The sequence below is a fragment of the Piliocolobus tephrosceles genome, chromosome 6 (assembly GCF_002776525.5).
Source record: "Piliocolobus tephrosceles isolate RC106 chromosome 6, ASM277652v3, whole genome shotgun sequence".
NCBI lineage: Eukaryota > Metazoa > Chordata > Mammalia > Primates > Cercopithecidae > Piliocolobus > Piliocolobus tephrosceles.
In genome coordinates this window covers 17,295,550-17,318,488 of record NC_045439.1, presented here as the reverse complement: position 1 = coordinate 17,318,488, position 22,939 = coordinate 17,295,550, and the positions used below count along the sequence as shown (strand labels likewise).

General features: G+C 41.1%; 1 protein-coding gene across 9 annotated transcripts in view; it reads right to left on the bottom strand.

Moving 5' to 3' along the window:
* Positions 1–4,502: 4,502 nt before the first annotated feature.
* FOXN3 (forkhead box N3) overlaps positions 4,503–22,939 on the bottom strand; it is a 473,349-nt gene continuing 454,912 nt past the window's right edge. For all 9 annotated transcript variants that reach the window (XM_023205414.2, XM_023205413.2, XM_023205418.2 and 6 more), the window contains one exon: positions 4,503–11,275. In XM_023205414.2, the coding sequence (XP_023061182.1) occupies positions 10,723–11,275 (553 nt within the window). In that variant the 3' untranslated portion in view covers positions 4,503–10,722. The remainder of the gene's footprint in view (positions 11,276–22,939) is intronic.

Below are 22,939 nucleotides of genomic sequence, written 5' to 3'. Positions count from 1 at the left end.
CATTAAGTGAAGAAATACTACTAGGCATTATACTGAAACTTCCAGGTTGCAAACAGAAGACAATATCTGCACACTACAGATCCATGTATTAGTTTGTTCTCACACTGCTATAAAGAACTACCTAGACTGGGTAATTTATGTAGAAAAGGGGTTTGACTTAAAGTTCCTCAGGCTGTATATAGGAAGCATGGCTGGGAGACCTCAGGAAACTTACAATCATGGCAGAAGGGCAAAGGGGAAGCAAGCATATCTTCACATGGCAGCAGGAGAGAGAGACAGAGAGCAAAGGGGGAAGTGCCACACATTTTTAAGCCATCAGAGCTCATGAAAATGCACTTACTATCATGAGAACAGCAAGGAGGAAATCTGTCTCCATGATTTATTCACCTCCCACCAGGTCCCTCCTGCAACACTGGGAATTACAATTTAACATGAGATTTGGGTGGAGACCCAGAGCCAAACCATATCAATCCAGAGCCTCAATGTCACCCTCTGGGTGAGAATCTTGGGTGGATTATTAATAGTTTGTAAGCTCTTGGCAAGGAAGCCAGCTTGGGCTAAGACAGAGTAAAGGAATGAATGCATTGTGGTTTCTTTTCATGTACGGGGTATGTTCCTCAAGACTTCATATAATAACTGCATAAATCAAGGCTAATTCTCCAATAGGAACAAATTAGAATTTACATTATTTCAATTTTTATACAAAAGTGAAATTTTATTCCTTTTCATTGCTTTATTTCAAATTTACATACTTTATATTAGCATAGAGTATGACTTTATTTCCTTTCTTATAAAGGAAGACTACAGACTTATACCTGGAGAATGAGGATGTACTTGACAAATTTTTGATTGGATGGAGACATGTAGGTTGCATCTTCAGAAAGTCTGGTGCCTGCATAACTAGTTGAATGATGAATGACTGACAATGAAAGGTGCTGATTGATATGAAAGTTGACCTACAAGGAGGGCTCTAGACCCATGCCACACGGCTCCAGCTTTGTCCTAATCAATACGCAAAAGACATTTTCAAATTTGTGATCAAATGATATCTGGAAGGAAAGCAAATGTTTTTGATGACAAAATCTGAATCCTCTCACCCCTAGCCCACTGCCAATCTGAACTGACTTAAGACTGGACAAAATCCAAGGAGATTTGACAGAGATAATGGGTGATTCAAAATGGGTATCTGGAGAAGAACATCAATAGCCAGGACTTAGTCGTTTTAGCTAATAGCAACTTCAATGTGAATCAGTGGTTTGGTTATATTAACAGAAACAGAGGATCTAGAATGAGGTGGGGAGAGTTTCTCATCATTGAACTGTATCTGAAATTCCGTCACCAGTTCTCGGTTCTGATCACAAATGGGAACATGTTCAGAAAAAAGAAACAGGAGACAGCACTTGGAATGTTTATTCTGAAAAAGACTTAGAAATTATCGTTGTTTTCAACATTATTGTTGCCAGGTGCAAGATGATTTAAGATTACATGTTTGTAGCCTTTCAGGATAGTCTAAGCACCTTTAGGTAAAAGTCTTAGGGAGCAGGATTTTGTCTTAATATAGGAACAATTAGAAGTGTCTGAATATGGTAAAACCTCTGCAGGCAGGTGATGTGTTTGGGCATCTTGACACCATTTAATGGTGAATTGGGGACATTGTAGCAAGGAGTCTATAAATATGAATTCTCTCTTTTAAACTCTTAGAGAGTCAGTTACAGATGATTCCACCAAGATAAATAATAAATGGTTAGCAAACATATAAAAAGTAATGTAACTTTTCTAGAAATTAAATTAAAATTAAAATGGCAACAAAGTACTATTTTTGTCTGCTAGCAAAAATTAAAGAGTAAAATCATATCCAATACTGGTGAGAGCCTCATGAAACCGGGGTTTTCATTCATTGCTGTTGGCATTGGTGCCTCTTAGAAAGTCTGTGTATAAATATCTACCTCATTGATAACACTTTTGTTTCAATAGTCCAACAGGCAATCTAACTGAAAGACAAGTGGAAAAAATGTAAATTGCCACATACCTGAAGATGTTCACTGCAGTATTACTTATAATAGAGAAATTGAAAGCAATATAAACATTGAAGAGTAAGGTAACAGTTGAAGATGGCAGGACACCCACTCAACAGGATTTATGTATTACTTCAAAAGATAATCAATTTTCACTATAGCCATATGGAAAATGCATAGGATATGTTAAGTGCGTATGTGTGGTGAATTGCCAGCCATGAAATCCTACAGAGCCAATGATTTTAATTACATACCAAATAAATGGATACAATAGATAAGACAGAAAAGTTCTTCTCTTTAAATCCAGCTCCACAACTAGCTAGGTCTATTATCCTGGGCAAAAATTTTCCTGTGTCTCAGTGCCTGGTCCATAAAATGGGGAGTTTGGACCAATGGTCTCTAATATTCCTTCCCGTTTTATAATGTGAATAGACTGGACTCATTTAATGAAGAAACTGTGTCCTGGGGGGAGTTAGAAATCAGCCACTATCTTGGTTTTCAGACTTTCCCCACCAGACATAATATGCACTTCGTCCATATTCTATCTTTTTAGAAGTCAGTTTGAAATGTATAGCAGGTGAGAACAAGTAGAATTCCTGACTCTCTCAAGTAAGTTGCCGTATTTGAAGATTTGGCCATATATACTCCAAATTACTTTATTATGGAGTAACATAAAACGATTCTCATAAAACAGTTACTGAGTCCAAAAATGCCCAAGAATGATTTCAAATTGCAGTATGACTGCTATGAGCATTACTTGGACACACTGCTCTAGAAAGGTCTGTTCACACAAAACAAACAATTTTTTAAAAGACTTGAGTACAAGGGAGTAAACATATTTGTTAAATATTATTAAATGTTTATTATCTTGTATTTGAGTCTTTTAAAAAATTGTCCATACCCAGCTCACAACCCTGGTTTTGTATCAGTGAAAAAAAGGGCAAAACGCACTTCTGCTGTGCATATGTAGGGCCATTTAATTTGGTGATCTGGAAGTAGGGTAACCGGAACATGAGTTTTTAGCTCATAAACAAAAACCTCCCGGTCATATCCGACTCCTGAAAATGCCCTCATTTGTTCATAAGTTTCTTGAGGGATGGTGACTTCTTAGTTCATACTTTCATCAGGCAGTGCAGTCAAAAGGTAAGGAGAAACTGCTTAGGGTCTGCAGTGTCCCTCACCGGCACCCATCCAGACTCAGCTTCAAGCCCAGAAGAGCCTTAATGGTCCCTGGCACCACAGGGAGAAGTTCCCTGCTCTGAGAATCCATAGGACTTTGAAGACAGTGTTGCCTGATCAGAATTCTGCAGGTGTGATCATTTTGACAGGGCCCCCTCTGGTATTCTGATCATCCATGTGGGGTCTCTCTTCCAGTCCCCCTGAGAGTCACTTATTGAAAACGGTTGTTGTAGGTGCTGTTGTAAGGTGACCCCACCTTATATTTGGCCTCAAGAACTACCCAGTTGAACTACCCAGTTTGGATTGATTCATCACATTCATCTCCCAATGACTTTAGCTCTTCCTCCCAATCAAGTCTCCTCGAATATAGCTCTGAAAGTGATTCCAACAGTGGGATCAGATATGGCAGCGACAAGGGCCAAACCCACAGGATACAGAGGTGACCACCTTGAGATGTGTAATGGGGAGGAATTTATCCCAGTAGGCTTCCCAGGACAGATGGGCCTATGACCTTAGAGTGACACCATGACCGCAGGACAGGAGACACAGCCCAAGCATCCTGGAGGACAAAGACACCAGTGGATGTGGGGACTCAGCAGAGGGGTGGTAGCCAAGGCCAGTTCTACACTAAGGTTACTGTTGGTGAGACCTGCAGACAGGGCATACTGAAAACAAAACCATCACAAAAGGAACCAGAGAGATGCATGAGAACATCTCTTTCTACTCATCCAGCAGAGTGACTGGTGCCTTGTGATCTATTCGTTGTTCCCACTCCCCTTTCTCCCATCAGCTCCTTGTTGGTTCCTGGGGGATGTGTATGTGCGAGGGTCTGGGGTGGGCACTTCAGTGATGATGTAATAAATCCTGGCAGATGAAGGTCTTGGGGCTAGAAATGTCATCACAAGAAACCCTCAGGATCTGGGATAGGCTGGCAGGCTCCAGTCCTAAAGTACAATTTCAGTTTATTGTTTGACAACTTTCAAACAAAAGGGAAGCTCCGTCTAAACCACAAGTCTTAAGACTCATGATGGGAGGCTGGCCATCCACCAGCTGTCTACACCAGAGTTGGAATTCTCTTGAGATCCTGGGTAAGCCCAGCTTCGGAAAGCGCATTTGTGTTTGCAGAGCAGTGTGGGATTTGCACCCAAACCTACGCGTGTGTGAGGATGGGCACAATAAATGCAGCTGAGAACCCTGAAACCAGACAGTAAAAACTGCACACGCACCTGACTGCAGGTAAGAAACAGAAATGATGTTGCGGCCCAGCATCTGCACAGGGAGACGCGGCACACATAACACTACGTGGTGTTTTTCTTCAATTGATGCAACTCAGTAATTTTTATTGCAACTGGAAGACAATACATCACAGAAACTTTATGGTAGGTCTGGGGAAAAGTGTTATTTACAATAAATGATGAAATAGTTTGTCTTTGGCAATATGATTACATATGAAGAATGCAAAATGCAGGTATGGATGCCTTCCAAGCAACACCATCAAGTCCCTAGAGTTCGGCTGATTGCGCCTGCCTCCACATTGTTTCTTTAGGTTCACACGAACATAACAGAACATCACGTTCTTTCTCCTTTATGGTTCTCCCTTTCTATTCATGATATTGGCAGTTTCATACAGAAAATACAGAAAAAAAAATTGGCTTTTAAAAAATTATTACTCTCGTAAATTAATTTGGCCATGTACGTCTATTGGCCAGCCAAGGTCAGACGACCCTAAGCATCAATAGTAAACCTCTTGGTCTTCTGATTGCTTTATCACTTTTTTTTTCTGTAAAACAAAACAAAACTCAGAAATGTTACAGAATCAGAGTATTAAAAAATGTACAAGTGTATATGCTTCCCAGACACACATGGATACATTTTTCCTCCACATTTTCACCATGGCAGTATTAAGTAGTGAGTGTGAATGACACAGCATGAAACTGGTTACTGAATCAGCTATGAGCTCAGATGGCCTCAACATACATACTCAAGAAATGTTGCATGTTTAAATAACTGAGAGTGTGCTAAATCTCATCTAAAAAAAAGGAGGAGAGGGGCTGGGGAACTCAGGCCACAGTCATGAAAGGATGAATACAATTTCTAGGTTTAATAGGTTCACCATATCGAAGTCTTTGAGAATCCAATATGGAATATCAATTATTTTGCAAAAGGTAGAGAAAGCAGTTCTCAACTTTTGCAAATGAAATACAGTGGAAAAACACTGTTGTATGTATTCCAAATAAATAGTCTTGATTTCAATGCTAACAAAACAACAGGAAGGGTACTCGTGAGCATCTCACGGTTCAGTCAGAAATGATGGTTCCCACAGGTCTGATTTCAGAAGTACAACAGCAAGATGCAGCACCATAGACACATCGGTTTCGGCTGTTAAAAGATGGATCATTTTAAAAACTGTGTTTTCCTTCCTTAATTTTTGGTCAGTGAAGCTAGCACTTGTTTGCTGAACTGTGGAAGAACTGCAAGGTCACACACATTATTCATGATAAAGCAGCCGAGCTGACGAGTCTGTGCTTAATTCAAGAATAACCAGTAGGAGAGACAGAAAACACAAGGAGTTAACCACCATCGCCGGTGCTCTCTCAAAGGAAGAGGGGTTAACAGATGAATTCACAAAGGTAGGCAGATCTATACAGAACACTGAATGCCATGTGTAAATCCTCATGAAACTCCAGAAACAGGAACACCACACAATGTATATACTTTGATTTACACATTCCGTTACAAAGGAAAAAAAAGACACCATTACAACTTTGTAACTGTGTTAACTGCAATATAAACCAAGTCCAGAGTTTGGCAGGTAACTAAAAGAGGGTTATCACTTAGGTTATATAGCAAAAGTGTTGATGTATATTATATATAGTAGTATAAATAATAAAAAAGTATTATTTAAATTAGATCACAGTGCTGCATTATGTGCATAACAGTGTTTGATATAGTATTGGTGGGCTGGGACCTACGACACTAAGGACTTAACTGTCAACACTGGGAAGTCACAATCAAGAGGAAACACAGAGTTCCAATGTTTTCTTTTGGTGGCAAAAAAAATTCTGAAGATGAAAGAAAAATACTTCTCTACAGAAACATAAAAATCAATTGCAACATCTGGGCAGCTGTGATCCACCAGAAAGAAACGAGTCCCAACCTGAATTAAAGGGAAAGATAAATCACATGGAATTTAATCCAGTCTCATCTAGAAAAGCTTCCCATTTAGGTCACTTGTACGTAACTCCAATTCCTTCTCCAAGAGCTCTTCCAGGAGAGGCGCACGGCCTCCCCCACAGAGTGGAATGAGTGGAACTTGCGTCAGTAGCCCTTGGCCTGGGCAGTCCTGGCGTGGTGCAGGACTCTGAGCTGGGCACAGAAGGCGTCCACCTGGTTCTCACTCTACAGAGCCCACTGCCTGATACTGTCCCTCAGGCAGGAGCCTCCTTCAACACAACGGCCCCTCCCAGAAGGCTCCTGGTAGTAACTGCTGTGGCCAGCAAGCACTAGACACATTGAATGCCTCTGCAAAACAAAACAAAACTCAACTCCGTTCTTGGGAAAGGCCTCTGGCACATTCCTTCTTAAAAACTCCCAAGATTGAGACCTGCCACAATCGTTCTGGCCATGGTTTTCTCCAACCACCAGTGAAATATGGGTTTGGTTCATTTTAGTTTCAGATAGATGGCTTCACCAAAGAACTCTTTAAAGAATACTGATTAGAGAGGGGCAGGGAAGTAGGAGCTTATGGTATATTATAAGGCTGGGAAATATCTATGATGCAAACCCTTTCCACATAGTACTAGATAAAGATAAAAGACAAGTATAATAGGATAAAAATAACTGTCTATGTGTATATCATTTAAGAAAAAAAGAGTGACTGTCTCTTTCTCTTAAATGTGTCCGAGGGCCAATAGCAAGTAATCGTAGACATCGTGGCGTTGATGCGTTCACGGTTGGTTTCCAAAGCATCTTTAAATATTGCTATAGTTTCCCGTTTCCCCCTCCCCCCTGCCCCGTGTGAGTATGTGAGATACTGGAATGACACACGAACCACCGCTTCTCCCAGCAGGAGAAATGAAAGCGAAAACACCACACCTCTTAATGGTGTTCAGGCGATCTGTCAGACTAATGGATACATATGCTAGTTTGGAAGCTAAAAGAACACCTGACGTTTGGGAAGGAATTCCAAGACTAAAGTGAATGACACTTAAGCAAAATATTCTTTCACAAATAGGCTTGTGCTTAAATTCTCTACTGCTCTTGGAGGAGGGGATAAGAGAGGGTGCCTCCTGCCCCTTGGCTTGTTAAGGACATGGACAACCTCATTCTGCAATGAATTCACTACAAACAGCCACATACACATTGATACTTTTTGTTTTTGTTCTCAACAATCAAAATGCAAAGTTGAACACAACTGAGCCATTGTTTTGGTTATGCATAACGTGTATGCCTCCAAAAACAGAAGAAAAATAGGAAGAAGTACCCTCACTAAAGGTTCCGCGACAAGTCTTCCGGCAGATCCAACGAAGGGAGACTCAGGAAAATCACACTTAGAAAGCTGCCCGATGAGGTATTTATGCAAAAAGAGTGGTTCTGGAGTTAAGAACACACTTTTATATTTCTCTATTTCTCAAAGAGATCAGAAAAGTAAATCACACACATTGCATTTTATTATTTTCTAAAAGAGGCCTCTGCCCCTTTAGAAAAATGAAATGAGGGGAGACAGCCCACGGTGGGGGTTTTAATTGGAAGAAGTCCCTGGCCAGAAACATTCCTGAATGTTGAACCTCTGCCTTTCAGGAGAGAGGTCTGAATTTTATCATCAGGGGAGTGGGATGAAGGTGGGGCACTGAGCTGGAGGTCTTTAGGCTTCGTCAGGTGACAACACAAATCAAGGTGTCGCTCAGGCTCCATAGCTGTGGATGGCTTTTAGGGTGGCAGATGTCTGGGGAGACAGAGGGAACAGAGCACTGCAAAGATATTTTATTCCCATCTACACCCTGAACAAATATGCTAGAAGTATTCAGCTTCAGGTCATGAATTCGACCTGTTGTAGAGGTGCAGGTTTTTTCAGGTTCTCTCATCAGCAACCCACTGGAAGGTAAGTGTGGGGAATGCACCAGTTAGTTCCCACTGTCCGGGCTGATGGAGCTTCTGACACTACCTGGTCCTGGCAGATGGGCTTGGCTTTGGCCCACAGCAGTCCCTTGTTTAAAAGTTAAGGTCATCTCTGTTCCCTCCCTCTCCTCACGCATCGTATCCTGAGCCACAGTACTGGGTGTCTGTGTTTTAAAGTTTCCCTCCACTTGGATGGAAGATCATATTCTTCTAGAGATTTCTCTTTGGAACCCCCCCGCCCTCTCCAAAGAAAATTTCTTAGGCAAAGGTAACAGCAGGAGTTTCTGGGCTGCATGACACTGTCTGGTTTCTAAATTCAGCTCTCACGATCCAGGTGGTCTTAATTCCAGGTTGGTCAGTGTGCTGAAGGTAGCGATGGCCGGCCCCTGCTTCCTACTGCGACATGGCGTTGTGGTGATAGGATGTCTGGGGCTGGCCTTTCCTACCTCGGCATCGCTTCCTCCTTCATGTGAACCCCATCTCGTCCCCTCACCCAATAAGGCCCATTAGCATGTTTCCCCTTCTTCTGGCTAATTTGCATAATTATTCACTGCCTTTTTCCTAGAACCAAATCATAGTAATGATTTTCTCAAGTAAGCGTCCCATAATTCTCTTGATTCTATCATACACACTCACTACTAAGTTTGCCCTCAAATTATTGCGTCATGTTAAACATGTACAGACAGAGAGAAAGGACACACTTTTCAACAGAGAATCAGAGGGGGTCGGGGCTGAAGTGCACACAAGGCAGTACAGAGTTCAACCATCCAAGCCCTACCAGAGCATGAAGATATTTTTATATTGCAGAGTAAGTTCCCCAACAGTCAGAATTTGTCCCTGAAGAAGGTTAAACCTTAAACACCTGCTTCAAAAAACCAAAACAAAATAACCCGAAAAAAACAAAAACAAACACAAAAAACAAAAACAAAAAGGAAAGAAAGGAAGCAAAGAAAAAGAAAGAAAAAAGAAGAAAACCAAAAGAACCTCTAAGCCTAAGGGCTTAAAAATTAGAGGCATAGCCTTTTCTCTATTTTCTATATTTATATGAAAATAATTCATGCTTCATGCTAAATACATTATTTACCTTACAAGAACTTTGTTACTTTTGAATAAAAAAAGTTTGTTTTTGTGATTTTTTTTCTTTTTCTTTTTTTTCTTCAAAGGAATCCATGCATTGTGGATCAGAAATTACTGCTGGCTATACTGGCTGAATGTGGAAATCATTGATTTTTGCAAAGATAAATCCTGACATTAATTGCAAACTCCATTTTGAGGGCAGTATAGGAGTTATTTTATTTTTTGCCATGTTTTACTTTTTTTTTTGTCCATCAGTGTGCCTTTAATCTTAAAAATACACCACAATACTAATGGCAGGTTCCGTAGCTTTCTAGTTTTTTTTTTTTTCACTTGAATCAAATAGTTTTGATAGACAGAAAAAGATCTGTACCATTATTTCCTTTCCTTAACAGCTATTGTAATTTCCTGGACTTGGTTGCTTTTCACTTGGGCAGTTAAGAAGACACAGCTTGTTTTCCACATCAGTGTTCTCTCTCTCTCCTTCTTGTGTGTGTGGTGTGTTGTGGTGTGTGTCTGTGTGTATGTGTGTGTGCACAGGGCCAACCTTCAGGCTTATGGCTTTTGGAATATTTTCTTAATTTAATAGAGAACAGAATTCAATGATTAGCAACATCACTAAAAATTTACCCCATTTCTTCTCCATGAGTCACTGACGCCCGATGTGCGTGAACAGTCCAACGTCCACCGCGTAAGACGTCATCGGGCTTCAGGGTTCAGAAGCATGGAGGACTGGTGGCTGGCCCTCTGTGCTTGCCGTGTGACAGTTCCAGTGGCTTTCCTGGCACCCTCAGATGCCTGGTGCCACAGGCTTGGGTCTGTTTCTAGGGGGACGAGGGGTCCTCCTTCTCCTCAATTGCTTTATGTGCCTCAGTGAACCCAACGGGATGGACAACCTGACTTTTTAAACCTAAGGGTTGGGCCTGAACGATGATTACTTTGCCCACGTGCCTTCTAGGTGCCGAATGTGTGTTCCTGTGGCATTGACGTTGACATCCCTGCGGATTCAGCCACAGGTTTCTGACAAGCTGGAGGAAGCAATGGTAATTTTGGCTTTTTCGGTTTTGTCTTCAGATAATGAAAAGCTTTTGTAAAACAGCTGAGTGTCAATATGAGTTCTATGGCTTCAATCTCCTTTAAAAATAAAATTCTTAAGGGTCCAAAACAAAGAAGGGGGGCAAACTAAAACAAAATAAAAGGAAAAGAAAAGAAAGAAAACCAAACCAAAAAACAAGAAAAAAGAAAAAAATCGCTGATATTGCCACAAATCATTCGAAATCTCCTGACATGCTGAAACCAAATGGCCGTAAGTTCAAAACAAATCAGTGACTTGTTTTTAATTTTTTGTGGTTTCCTTTTGCTCTTTCTGCCCCTTTGCCGTCCGATTGGTGATGTTATTCAAACAGGACCTGATCCCTGCTAAGTGCAGGAGTGACCCCGCTGCTTCTTTCATCTCCTCATCGTCGCTCTCGGGGGGCTTTTCGGTGCGTCTCTTTTTGAGGGGCAGTGTGTCGCTGGGGACCTTCCTGGCCTTGGCGAAGTGCTGGCGCTTCTTGTGCTGGGATGCATACCCGCTGTCCCCCAGAGAATCCTTGGGCTCCTTCTGGCTGTGCTTCCTGTCATCCTCCTCCGTGTCGCTGGGGCTCTCGTGGCTCCGGAAGCTCCCCTCGCTGCCCTCCTGGCTCCCCTTGGTGGCAAACTCATAGTGGTCGTCGGCCGAGGAGGAGGAGGATGAGGAGGAGATGGAGTCGCTGGTGGGCGAGGTGCTCCGGGCGTTGGAGGACTTGGCACTGCTGTAGTTGTGATCCTCCTTGGGGTCTCCGCTGACCACCGGGGAGCCACACGATGGCTCGCTCTCAGTCCGCATCCGGCAGCTGGTGATGCCATTCCTGCAGAGCGAGGACAGTGGGGAGGGACGGGAGACAAAAAGGGGATACACTTAAACCTCCTCAGATGGGGGTGCCCAGCAGCCCGCCTGCCTTCAAACATCAGCCCCTGTGCGTTCAATGGAGCCACTCGCAAACTGTGGGGGCAACAGGTGGGTCTCCTTTGAAGGCAGGGTCCTAAATCCTGACACCTCAGTCTCCCCTGCTTATCTCCTGTAATGGCAGCTTCACTCCATTTATGTGGCTGAGACGTCAAAACAGCACTTCTGAAGTGACAGCAGCGGAGGCTCCATATCTTATATTAAACCATAAAAATCAAGCTGTGCTTGGTTCTTGTCCCCACCAACACCACGGAGTCAGACACCGCCAGACGATGTTGGCTGGGTACTTCAGAGAACAAAGTCTGCTCTCGTCTGAAGCTGCTACATTAGGAGGCTTTTGTCAGAAGACTAAACCAGTGTTCAGCAAAGACACCTGCCATGTGGTGACAGCTACTCACTCATGCATTCCCTCCCTCGTTCATGCAATCTACAAACATTCACTGAGCGACTAATAGAAATGCATGACCTTAGGGTGGGTTCTGGGGGAGGGACACGGGACACGGGGTTGGATCGGATACAGCACTGCACAGCGATGCTGCAGCCTAACAGAAAGGCAAGTCAGGGTCACGTCACAGACCAGAGAGCAGTAAGCTACGATTTCCCCAACTCAACACCTGCCAGGCGCATTGCTAAGCCTGCGCAGAGGACCATGTTTAACTCCGTAAAGTGGATATTAGCATCCTTATTTTACAGTGGCTCGAAGTGAAGCCTGGAGAAGGTCAGTGATTTACTTAAAGTCACACAGCTAATCACATGCAGAGCAGGGACTGGCATCAAAGTCTGACTCTCAAACTTGAGGTCTTAGCTACATCACCAGACCCACCCTCCTTTGTGATTTCCCTATAACAAGGTCCCTGCTACCCATGCCTGTCAGGCCTCTGTAGTTCTCATCACGCCTCTGATTATTTCTTTGTGTCTTTACATCTGAGCGATGTACTTAACATCCCTTGTGCTTCCTTATCGGGGAAGTGGGAATGGTAACTACACCTGCTCCCCATGGGTGTGGGGCTGAGGACACGCGTTAATGCCTGCAGGTGTCGGGACCAGGGCTTGGCCTGAGAGCAATGGCTGTGAAGCTTATTCCTGGTTAGGACGCACACTCCTTGTGTCTGGGAGGCAGCTGCCTGTCTGATAGTGCCTGGCACCCAGGCTTCAGAAGGATGAATACTTGCAGGAGAGCAGGGTCACTTGTAGCTGAAGGGGACAAAGGAAGGACGCCAGGGAATGTTTTGTGGAAGACAAGGCATCTGATCTGGGACACAAGGGCTGAAGAATTTGACAGGGATGAGAACTGTTCTATTGCACCATGCTGGCCCGGTTTCCTGTAAGCTCATCTACCTTGTGATCCATTTCTAAGAGTTCTGGGGTACATGACCATACTTTTCCCGCCTAGATGAGCCCAACTGTAAGTACTCTCACGTTCCCTCCAGAGAGGACACTCCCCACCATCATCATGAACTGTGTGGTGATGATGTCCATGAATGCGTCCCATCAGAGAGCTAACTCTGCGAGACAGGGTGTGGTGACTGCCAGGCCCCCAGTGGCTATCGCTGTGTCAGCACGGTAGACACAACAGATAAACTGAGGAAGTGCAGCAGCAGGTGGAATCACGTGGCTGAGAGTATGAAGCTTGGGAGTGACTGTGGGTCTCCACCACCATGACTCACTGGGCACACCCTGAGGATATGGCACCGGAGAAGGGCTGTGGGCTCAGGATCACCAATGAGATAACAGTAGGGACAATTTCTACCCTGGCTTTTCTCCTGTCACCCTCATGGGCCTTGAGTATCAGGGAGACGTCAGTTGCACCCCACACAGAAAGTGAAAGGGGAAGGGAAAGAGTCTCTAATGAAAAGGGTGCAGTAGGTAGTGAGGCAAAGGAGGTGCTGCTGTCCTTCGGCCCCAGGGCCAGTGGTATTCTGCTAAATTTAGGCTGGAGGAGAGACTTCGTACTGTTGTGTCCAACAGCAAAATGCACGAGGGTCATTATCAAAACTCAGCCTTTGCTAGATGTCCAAGAGCCTCATGATGAACCCCAACACTTACAATGTGTGCATTTGTTCACTGAAGTCCCCGTGAGACCCAGACGGTTCCCAGCTTGTGTCCTGTGCTCCGTGATCCCAGACACACACCACCTCCCCCAAATCCTTACAGACAGAGCCTGGCTTGCACGCCACACACGCCTGTGTTCATATCCCAGTGCTGCTTATCGGTGACTCTGAGCAGGCTGTTTTACTTCTTGAAGCCTCAGCTTCCTCATCTACCTTGCGGGGCTGTGCGAGGATTAAATGAACTGTCCTGAGCACAGAGCAAGGCTGCTTGTGGTGCCTGATCACGTTTACTTGCCATCCGATTCCTGCGACTTCCTGCTGCTGTGACTTGTTCACTCTGAGCAGTCTTGTTTTCTCTTTCTATTCTGCATCAGGAGGCGTATGGGAACCCAGCACCAAGTCAGAGGCAACAGGCCCTTCAAGAGGAGTTCCGCCAGGGCTTGCCTGTGAACACAGCCCCTGCGCTTTGGGGTCTGGCCTCCTCCATATCTGTTTTCTGCAGACTTCCTATTTCTTGGCTGTGTCTTGGGTGCATAAAGATGGCTGGGATAAGATTACCTTGAGGTGTTACCAAATGTGAGACTTGGTAAATGTAATTAATCATACAGCTAGCTACTAACAGTTATTAAAGCGAACGAAAATGAAAGTCTTGTTGTATTGTCCTCTTGATCTTTGCCATTTCAAGGAACTACTGTAAAATACAAAAAATAATTCACCCACTGAACTAACATCAAACAGTTTCACAGTAAATCTAAGTATAATTGAAAGAGTAAAGTGGGCTATACTTAGCTTTTAATAAATGGATTCAGTTCTGAATGCTTCTTTTAAAAAATAACTTGGGGCTTACAACTCACGTCGCTACCACAGTGAAGCAGAACATGATCCCTCTCTGAACAGACGGGGAGAATCACAAGAGTGAGAAAGAAAGCAAGTGCTCCACGGTGCTGATTCCTGGTGAATCTAGGTGAAGAGTCTGTGCTATTCATTGTGCTTTTCTTTCCCTTTTTTTCCTAAGTTTGAACATTTTTTAAATACAAAGTGTTGGGCGGGGTGGGGGGAGGAATACACTAGAACCAAAGCAATGACGTTAAAGGTGAGCTCCACGCTATCACACGAGGAATGGTTTCGAGCCTGGGAATGTCTCTCTCGTTCTTAAATAGGGAGATTAGCAGCATTGAAGAGGCGGATCTAAATGGAAACTTTCTTCTTAAAGAGATCCCATGGATTAAAGGGAGAACAGAAAAGACAATGATTCCACAGCCCCTGATCTGATGCTGTGTGGGGCTGAGTTTCTGGTACCACCTAGAATCACACTGCATGTCAACAGAGTCCGGGACCCAAGTCCCTCTTGGAACACTGGCCTACTTAATCCATTTCACAGAAAAACAGAAGCTCAGCGAGCCTCATGGTTGTTGAGTGGGGAGGCTCAGACAATCTCGAAGATGGTTCAAGCAGGAATTCAAAATATCTCCGTCATTCCCGAAGAAGGAAGTTTACTGTGATAAAGACAGAAAACCAATACATCCACTGACAATATTTCTGGATGAAAACAGGTACACAGACATGACTTCAGGGAGTGAGAATTAAAACATAAATGTCTCTCTTTCTCATTTGATGAAATTAACCTTCCCTGAGATTGTAGCTTGGGATTATGTAATCCATAAATTACACACAAAACTCAGCAGGAAGTGACAAGCTCCTTCATTTATTAATAACTTGGTGCAACGTTATTCATGATGAAGAAAGCCAGCTGCACTGACTTGGTGTCAAATGCTTCCCGCCGCAGGCATTGCCATTACAGGAAAACAAATGCTTAAAAGAAACCAGCCATTCTCAACATGTTGGAAGGTGAATTTCTAACCACTTTCTTAAAAATCATTCATTAAAATGAACATGTGATACATCCGAAATGCCTGCAATTTTTCAGTTTTAGCTGAATTTATGTGTAATGATATAGCAATTAGCATAAATTAGCATAAATGAGAGCCACCTGATTTTACTGGGCCTCTAAAAGTTTAACGCATGTGGCTCAACAAAACCACGTGCTATTCATCTCAAGTAAAACCTGGTACTCATTCTCTTGTCAGATAGTTGGAAAATATCAAACATAAAAAGTGAGCAATCACATTAGTTCAAACCCAGAATGAGCAGGCTTTTAACTAAAAGTCAAGGTGTAGGTTTATGACATGGCCATTTGCCATTTTTTGTTTGTTTGTTTGTTTAACCAATTAATTAGGGGTTCCACTACAGTATAACGAGCATGTGGCATCACCGCCTCTTACCTGGTGCACTAGGAGTCTCTCTGGAACTAATGGCTCTAACTCTAAAGGATACCATGTAGGGTAGTTGTCCTCCCCAGGGATTTACTTGAGGACTCTGATCTTTTGCCAAATGTGAAAAGCAGATGGAATTAATGGGATGGTAAAAGCAGGGGACTGGAGCAAGTTCAAAGCTTCTTTTGAAAACCAACTGCAAGTAGACATGGAAGAGAAGAGATGACCAGAGACTTCTACCTCTAGCCAAGCGGCAGAGAGACATTTGGAAGGTTCTCTTCTGACTATAATATAAAATATCCTAGATCAAGTACAGTAACTTGTTTTAAAGGCATTGCCGAGTTCACTAGAAAATCAGGGATATTCAGAGAACCACACAAACATACACACAAATAAAACATTTAAAAATAATCTGCAACGTAAGCAATCAGGCAACTAGGCAACTAAGAAAGCCAAAGTTTCTCTATAGCAAACGTCTGCCCTCGCAGAAGAACAAGAACCCAAACTCACTCAGTGGGAGGCAGGAAGGGAGCAGCAGGAAGGTGGATTCTGGCTGCTCTCTGGTTACTGTGCACCCTCTAAGGGCGTTAAAGTGGCCTCAGGTATACTGGTCCCCCGGGCTTCCAACCGAGGTTTCAAAAGCAAATCCTTTCTGGAAGAACATACTTTAAACCCAAGCCACAAGGAATTTCCATGGATAAGATTTCAAGAACATGGGTTCATAATAAAGAAAATAAAAACAAAAACATTAAACACAATGGGAATAAGCCACCACAAGCAAAGAGACAACAGTACAAAGAAGTGATAGAATCTGAACAGCAAAGACTACAAATGTTGAAATAATTAGTTACAGAAGGTAAAGTTAGTATGTTTAAAGAAATAAAGGAGGGAATTGAAAAACACTAGAAAGGAAGATCAGACTACATTGGAAAGCACTAAACAGAACTTCTACAGATAAAACATATAATCCTTGAAATTAAAAACATCAATGCAAAGTGTGGTGGCTCACACCTGTAATCTCAGCTACTCAAGATGCTGAGGAGGAAGAAGTGCTTGAGCCCAGGAGATCAAGCCCAGCCGGGGCAACATAGTGAGACCCTGCATCAAAAATAAATTAATTAATCTACATTGAAGGTGGTCCTAAAAAACTCAATGTGGCTGAAGACAAAAATTAGTGAATTGTTATATGGACCTGAAGATACTACACAAAAAGCAGCAGAAAGAGACAGAGATAGAGAATACGGAAGAAAGGTTGGATGAGACGGAACACAGAAGAACCAATAGAAATCTAACTGGAGTTCCAGTGAAAATAAAAAATGGGGAAGATTCAATACTTGAATAGAAAATGGCTAGAGTACCAATCTTCAGATTCAGAAAGCCAACACATCCCATGCGGGATAAAGAAAATAAAGCCCATACGTAGATACATCACAGTCAGGCTTTAGAGCGGACACAAAAAAGACAAAAAGATTTTAAAGTAGTACAAAGAAAACGTATCGCCTAAAGTACTAATTAGGATAAAACAAGTGAAGCAGAAGAAAGTGGAACAATATTCTCAAGAGAGAAAATAACTGTCAATCTAGAATTTTATATCCAGTAACACTATCTTCTAAGGGTAAGGGCAAAATACATTTTTTCAGGCAAAAATTGAGGGCTTTAACCTCAAATAAACCCTCACTGTAGGAATTTCTTAAGAATATATTTCAGGAAAGAGAAAAATCATCCAAAATGGAAGATCTGAGATGTAAGAAGAAATAATCAGTAAAGAAAATGTAGGCTGGGTGCTGTAGCTCACGTCTGTAATCTCAGCACTTTGGGAGGCAGAGGGAAGTGAACCACTTGAGCCCAGCGGTTCCAAGACCAGCCTGGCAACATGGCAAAACCCTGTCTCTACTAAAAATGCAAAAAATTAACTGAACATGGTGGTGCACGCCTGTAGTCCCCACTACTTGGGAGGCTGAGGTGGTAGGATCATTTGAAACTGGGAGGCTGAGGCTGCAGTGAGCTGTGTTCGTGCCACTGCACTCCAGCCTGGGCAACAGGAGTGAGACCCTATCCCAAAAAAGAAAAGAAAATGTGGCCAAGTATTGATTGTACAATACAATAATAATAATGACTAAGTGGTTAAAGACACTACACACACACACAAAACAAACAAACAGACAAACAAAAAAAAAACAAAAATACCCAGAACTGAAGTACTGGAGAAATGTAGCATATCAATTGGGAGGTGGACAGAACTGAATTTAAAGCATTCCCAGAGCCCTGTATTAATCAGAAGGTTAAAGATATTGATTAACTTTAAATATTTTAAAATGTTCATGCTAAAAGTTCTAGGATCAACACTAAATGAAGAAAAACAGAATGGGTAACTTCCAAATCATTAGAAGGGGGAAAAAATGGAATGAGGAGTAGGAAAATCAATTTAAAATAATGCTAGGAAGAAAATCGGAAAAAATGAGGCAAACACAAATGTAAAACGAGATGATAGAACCAAACTCAAAAATGTCAATAAAAATGGGCTAAAAATCTTCAACTAAAAGGTATAGATCATTAGCTCAAATTTAAAAAAGAAAAAAGAAGCCCTATGCTGTTTGCAAGAGACACTCCTACACAACAGGATAAAGAAAAACAGGTTAAAAGTAAAACACTGGAACAAGTTATGCTATGCTGGTATAGCAATATTAAAATGAGATCAGATAGATTTCAAGGCAAAAATCACTACTCCAGATAAACAGTCATTCAACATTCTAAAGATTCAACCCATCAGGAAGATAAAACAATTCTAAATGTGCATAGTTCCAACAAAATACCTTCAAAATATATATGCCTAAAATTGAAAGAGGTACCAGAAGAAATAGTCAAATCTACATTGGAATGGCAGATTTTAATACATCCCTTTCAGTATACAATTGATCAAACTCACACACACACACACACAAGTTTCGTATGGAGATTTGACTTATTGGACATAAACATAGAACAAGTGCTAATAATGGAAAAGACATATTTTTTGATGCACACATGACATTTTTTATTTTTACCTACTTATTTATTTTTCATTTATAACTGAGAGAGATGGGGTCTTACTATGTTGACCAGACTGGTCTTGAACTCGTGACCTCAAGCTATCTCCCACCTCAGCTTCCCAAACTGCCGGGATTATAGTTGTCAGCCACCACACCTGGCTGAAATATTTTTTAAAAATTGATATATACTAGACCATACAGCAAGTGTCAACAAATTTCAAAGAAGCAATATTGTACAGATAAATTCTCTGACCACAACATATTGAAATTAACAGTCAATGTTGAGAGATAACTAAACACAAAAATAAAAAACAACCATCTTCTCTTTAGTTTGGAAATTCAAAGAACACATTTTAAAAATACCCATGGATCAAAGAAAAAATCAAAATGGCAATTAGAAAATACTCATACCTTAACAATAATTAAAATAAATAATACCAAAACCGACAGAATGCAAAAAGCAGTAGGGTGAGGAAAATTATAACCTTAAACTTGTATAGAAGAAGAAGAAAGGCTTGAAATAAAATTACCCAATCGAGACAAAGAAAAACAGAATAAATCCAAAAAAAGAAAGGAAATTATAAATAGCAGAAATCAATGGAATAAAGAATAAATGCAAAGTAGAGCTAACTTAAAAAGCTGATTCTTTGAAAAAAAACATCTATGGTGAGATTAACTAAGCAAAAGAGAAATGATACAAATGAAATAAGGAATAAAAAAGGGACATAGTTGCAGAAGATGTTTTGAAATATGACAAGGTATATTATGAATAATTCTTTGCCGATATATTTGAAAACTGAGGTGACGTGGACAAACTCCTAGAGTTGCCAAAAGAAATTCAAAAGGAAATTTAAAAGCACAAGTCATCCTATTATCATTACGTAAATTAAATCAATAGTTAAAAATCATCCCACAAGGAAAACACCAGTGCCAGACTATTTTGCAAGCAAGTTCCAACGAACATTAAGCAATAGATATTTCCAGTCTTAGATAAACTCTTTCAGAGTTTATCTGAAAGAGGGAATATGCCTCAACTCCTTTTCTGAGGCTAATGTAATCTTGACAATATACTAGATAAAGACAGAACAAGAGAAACATGGGTTATAAACAAAGACACAAAATTCATAAATAAAACATTAGCTTGGCAACTCTAGTAATGTGTAAAAAAAAGTATCATAAGCAAGTATATTCAGAAATGCAAGTTTTGTTCAAAATGACAAATTTATAGTGTAATTCACCACAGTAAAAAAAAAAAAAGAAAAATTTTATAGTTATCTTAACGATGCAAACTTTTTTTAATGAAACTCAATAACCACTCATGATAAAATATCATAGCAAACTATGACTAGAATAATTTTGTTAAGATAAAGCATATTTCCTAAGAAAGCTTTAACTAATATCCTATCAATTGTCAATCAGTAACACGGGTCCATTTAAAATATGAAATAACACAAAGATGCCTGTTATCATAACTTCTATTCAGAGGTCCTGGACTGTGCAATAGGACAGGAAAAAGAAAAGATACAATAATTAGGGGAAAAAAATCCACCAGTATTGACAAAAGATATGATTTGTGCACAGAAGAATCTATAAACTGTTAGAATTACTAATGCAGTTTATTTAGCAAGGTTGCTGGAAAAAAAAATCAATAATGTGAAATAAATTGCATTTCCATATATTAGCAGCAAGTAGAAAATACATCATATTAATTTGTAAAATTTATAACAGCATGAAAAAGAACCTATTCTATGTAGAATAAATCTAACTGAACAGGCATAAGAACTTTAGGGAAAAAAATCATAAAGGTATAATGAGAGGCACTGAAGATTTAAATAAATGGAGAACTACACACACTCATGGACTGAAAGATGCAAAAAGGAACTTTTGTTGTTAAGAGTTAGGGTCTCACTATATTCAGGCTGGCCTCAAACTCCCAGCTTAAGCAATCTTCCCGCCTCAGCCTCCTGAGTAGCTGGGACTACAGGTACATGCCACTGCACCTGGCTTTCAATATAGGAGTATTAATCCACAACAAATTGATCTACAGATTCCATACAATTCTAGTCAGGAATCACAATAGGGTGTCTTTTGTTCTTCTTGTTTGCACATCCCCTTGCAGTTTATCAAGCTGATTATAAAATTTACATGCAACTGCAAACAGCCAAGAATAGCAAAGACACTTTAAAAAGAACAAAGTGGGAGAACATGTGCTCCCAGACTTAAGAACTTACAAAGATATAATAATTCAGACACTGTGGTATTGCCATGGTACAGGAAAATTTGAAATAGGACCAAGAGCCCCCAAAATAAACCCACAAATATTAGGAAACCTGATATATATCAGAGCTAGCATTTCATATCAGTGGGAAAAAGAGGGGCTACTTAGTAAGTGATGCTGGGATAACTGTTTATTATTTGAAAAATATTTAAATGTATCTCTATCTTACTCCGTAACTCCAGATGGATTACAGACTCAAATAATAAGACTTAAATGTGAAACAAAAAACTTTAAACCTTTTAGAAAAAAAACCATAGGAGACCAGATGACCACAGAGTAGGGAGATAAATCTTTAAGACACCAGATTTCATAAAAAAGATTGATACATGTGATTAATAAGAATGGAAATTGAAAGAGAGTGAAAAGACCATCAGCGAACTTAGAAAATCTGCAACATATGTACTCAATACAACATTGATATGTAGACTATTATCAAGAACTCCTATGAAGAGAAGAAAAAAGGGAACCCAGTAGAAAAATGAGCAAAATGCTAAATAGGAAATCCATAAAATAATATATTCAAAGGGCCCGTTAAATATATGAAAAACTGTGCAACATCTTTAGTAACAAGGGAAACACAAATTTTTTGTTTGTTTGTTTGTTTGTTTTTTGAGACAGAGTCTGGCTCTGTCGCCCCGGCTGGAGTGCAGTGGCCGGATCTCAGCTCACTGCAAGCTCCGCCTCCCGGGTTTACGCCATTCTCCTCCATACACCTCAGCCTCCCGAGTAGCTGGGACTACAGGCGCCCGCCACCTCGCCCGGCTAATTTCTTGTATTTTTAGTAGAGACGGGGTTTCACCGTGTTAGCCAGGATGGTCTCGATCTCCTGACCTCGTGATCCGCCCGTCTCAGCCTCCCAAAGTGCTGGGATTACAGGCTTGAGCCACCGTGCCCGGCCGGGAAACACAAATTAAAGTACAATGAGATACCATTACATACCTACTAGATTGGTTGAAATGACAAAGCATGACAATTCTAAATGTGTGTGAAGATGTGGAGGACTAGGGACTATCACACTCTGTTGGTGGCAATGCAATTGGAAACAAGCACTTTACAAAACAATGTAGCATTACCTTGTAAAGCTGAACATGTACATACATATCCTATAAACCAACAATTTCACTGCTAGACATCTTAAATGAGTTTGAGACACGTATAAGAATCTCCACAGCAGCACTGCTTGTAATAGCAAAGAACTGTTAATGATCCAAATGTCTTTTTTTAAAAAATGATGGTATAGTCACATAATGGTTATTATATAGCATGAAAATGACTCACAGTTATATGTCACAAAACAAAGAAACCTAATATGAATTAAAAAAAAAAACAAAAGTTAAAAAAGACACAGTATCATTCTAGTTATTTAAAAAACTCAGGGCTGGGCACTGTGGCTCACACTTGTAATCCTAGCACTTTGGGAGGCTGAGGTGTATGGATTGTTTGAGCTCAGGAGTTCGAGACCAGCCTGGGCAACATGGCAAGATGTCATCTCTACAAAAAAAACAGAAAAAGTAGCCAGGAGCGGTGGTGAGTGCCTGTAGTCCCAAATACTTGGAAGGCTGAGAAGTGGGAGGATGAGGCTGCAGCGAGCCGTGACTGTGCCACTGCACTCTGGTGTGGGTGACAAAGTGAGACCCTGTCTCAAATAAATAAATAAATAAATAAAAAGAGAGTAGCCTCCCCAAACCATAAAGATGAACACTACAAAGAATGATAAGAAATACTAAGGAGCATGCAGAGAATCATTTAATACAAGTTGCATAAAATACTTCTCACCAGGTATCAAATTCTGCCTAGGAGAGAGAGGCCATTTAGGTCATTAGTTAAACTGATTTAACTTGTTAGTTTACAGTTCTTCCCTACCTTTTTCACTATATCCACTCTAATTCTACCTGTGCCTCAGCTATAAAATCAAGGTGAGGTTTAAGAACCCTT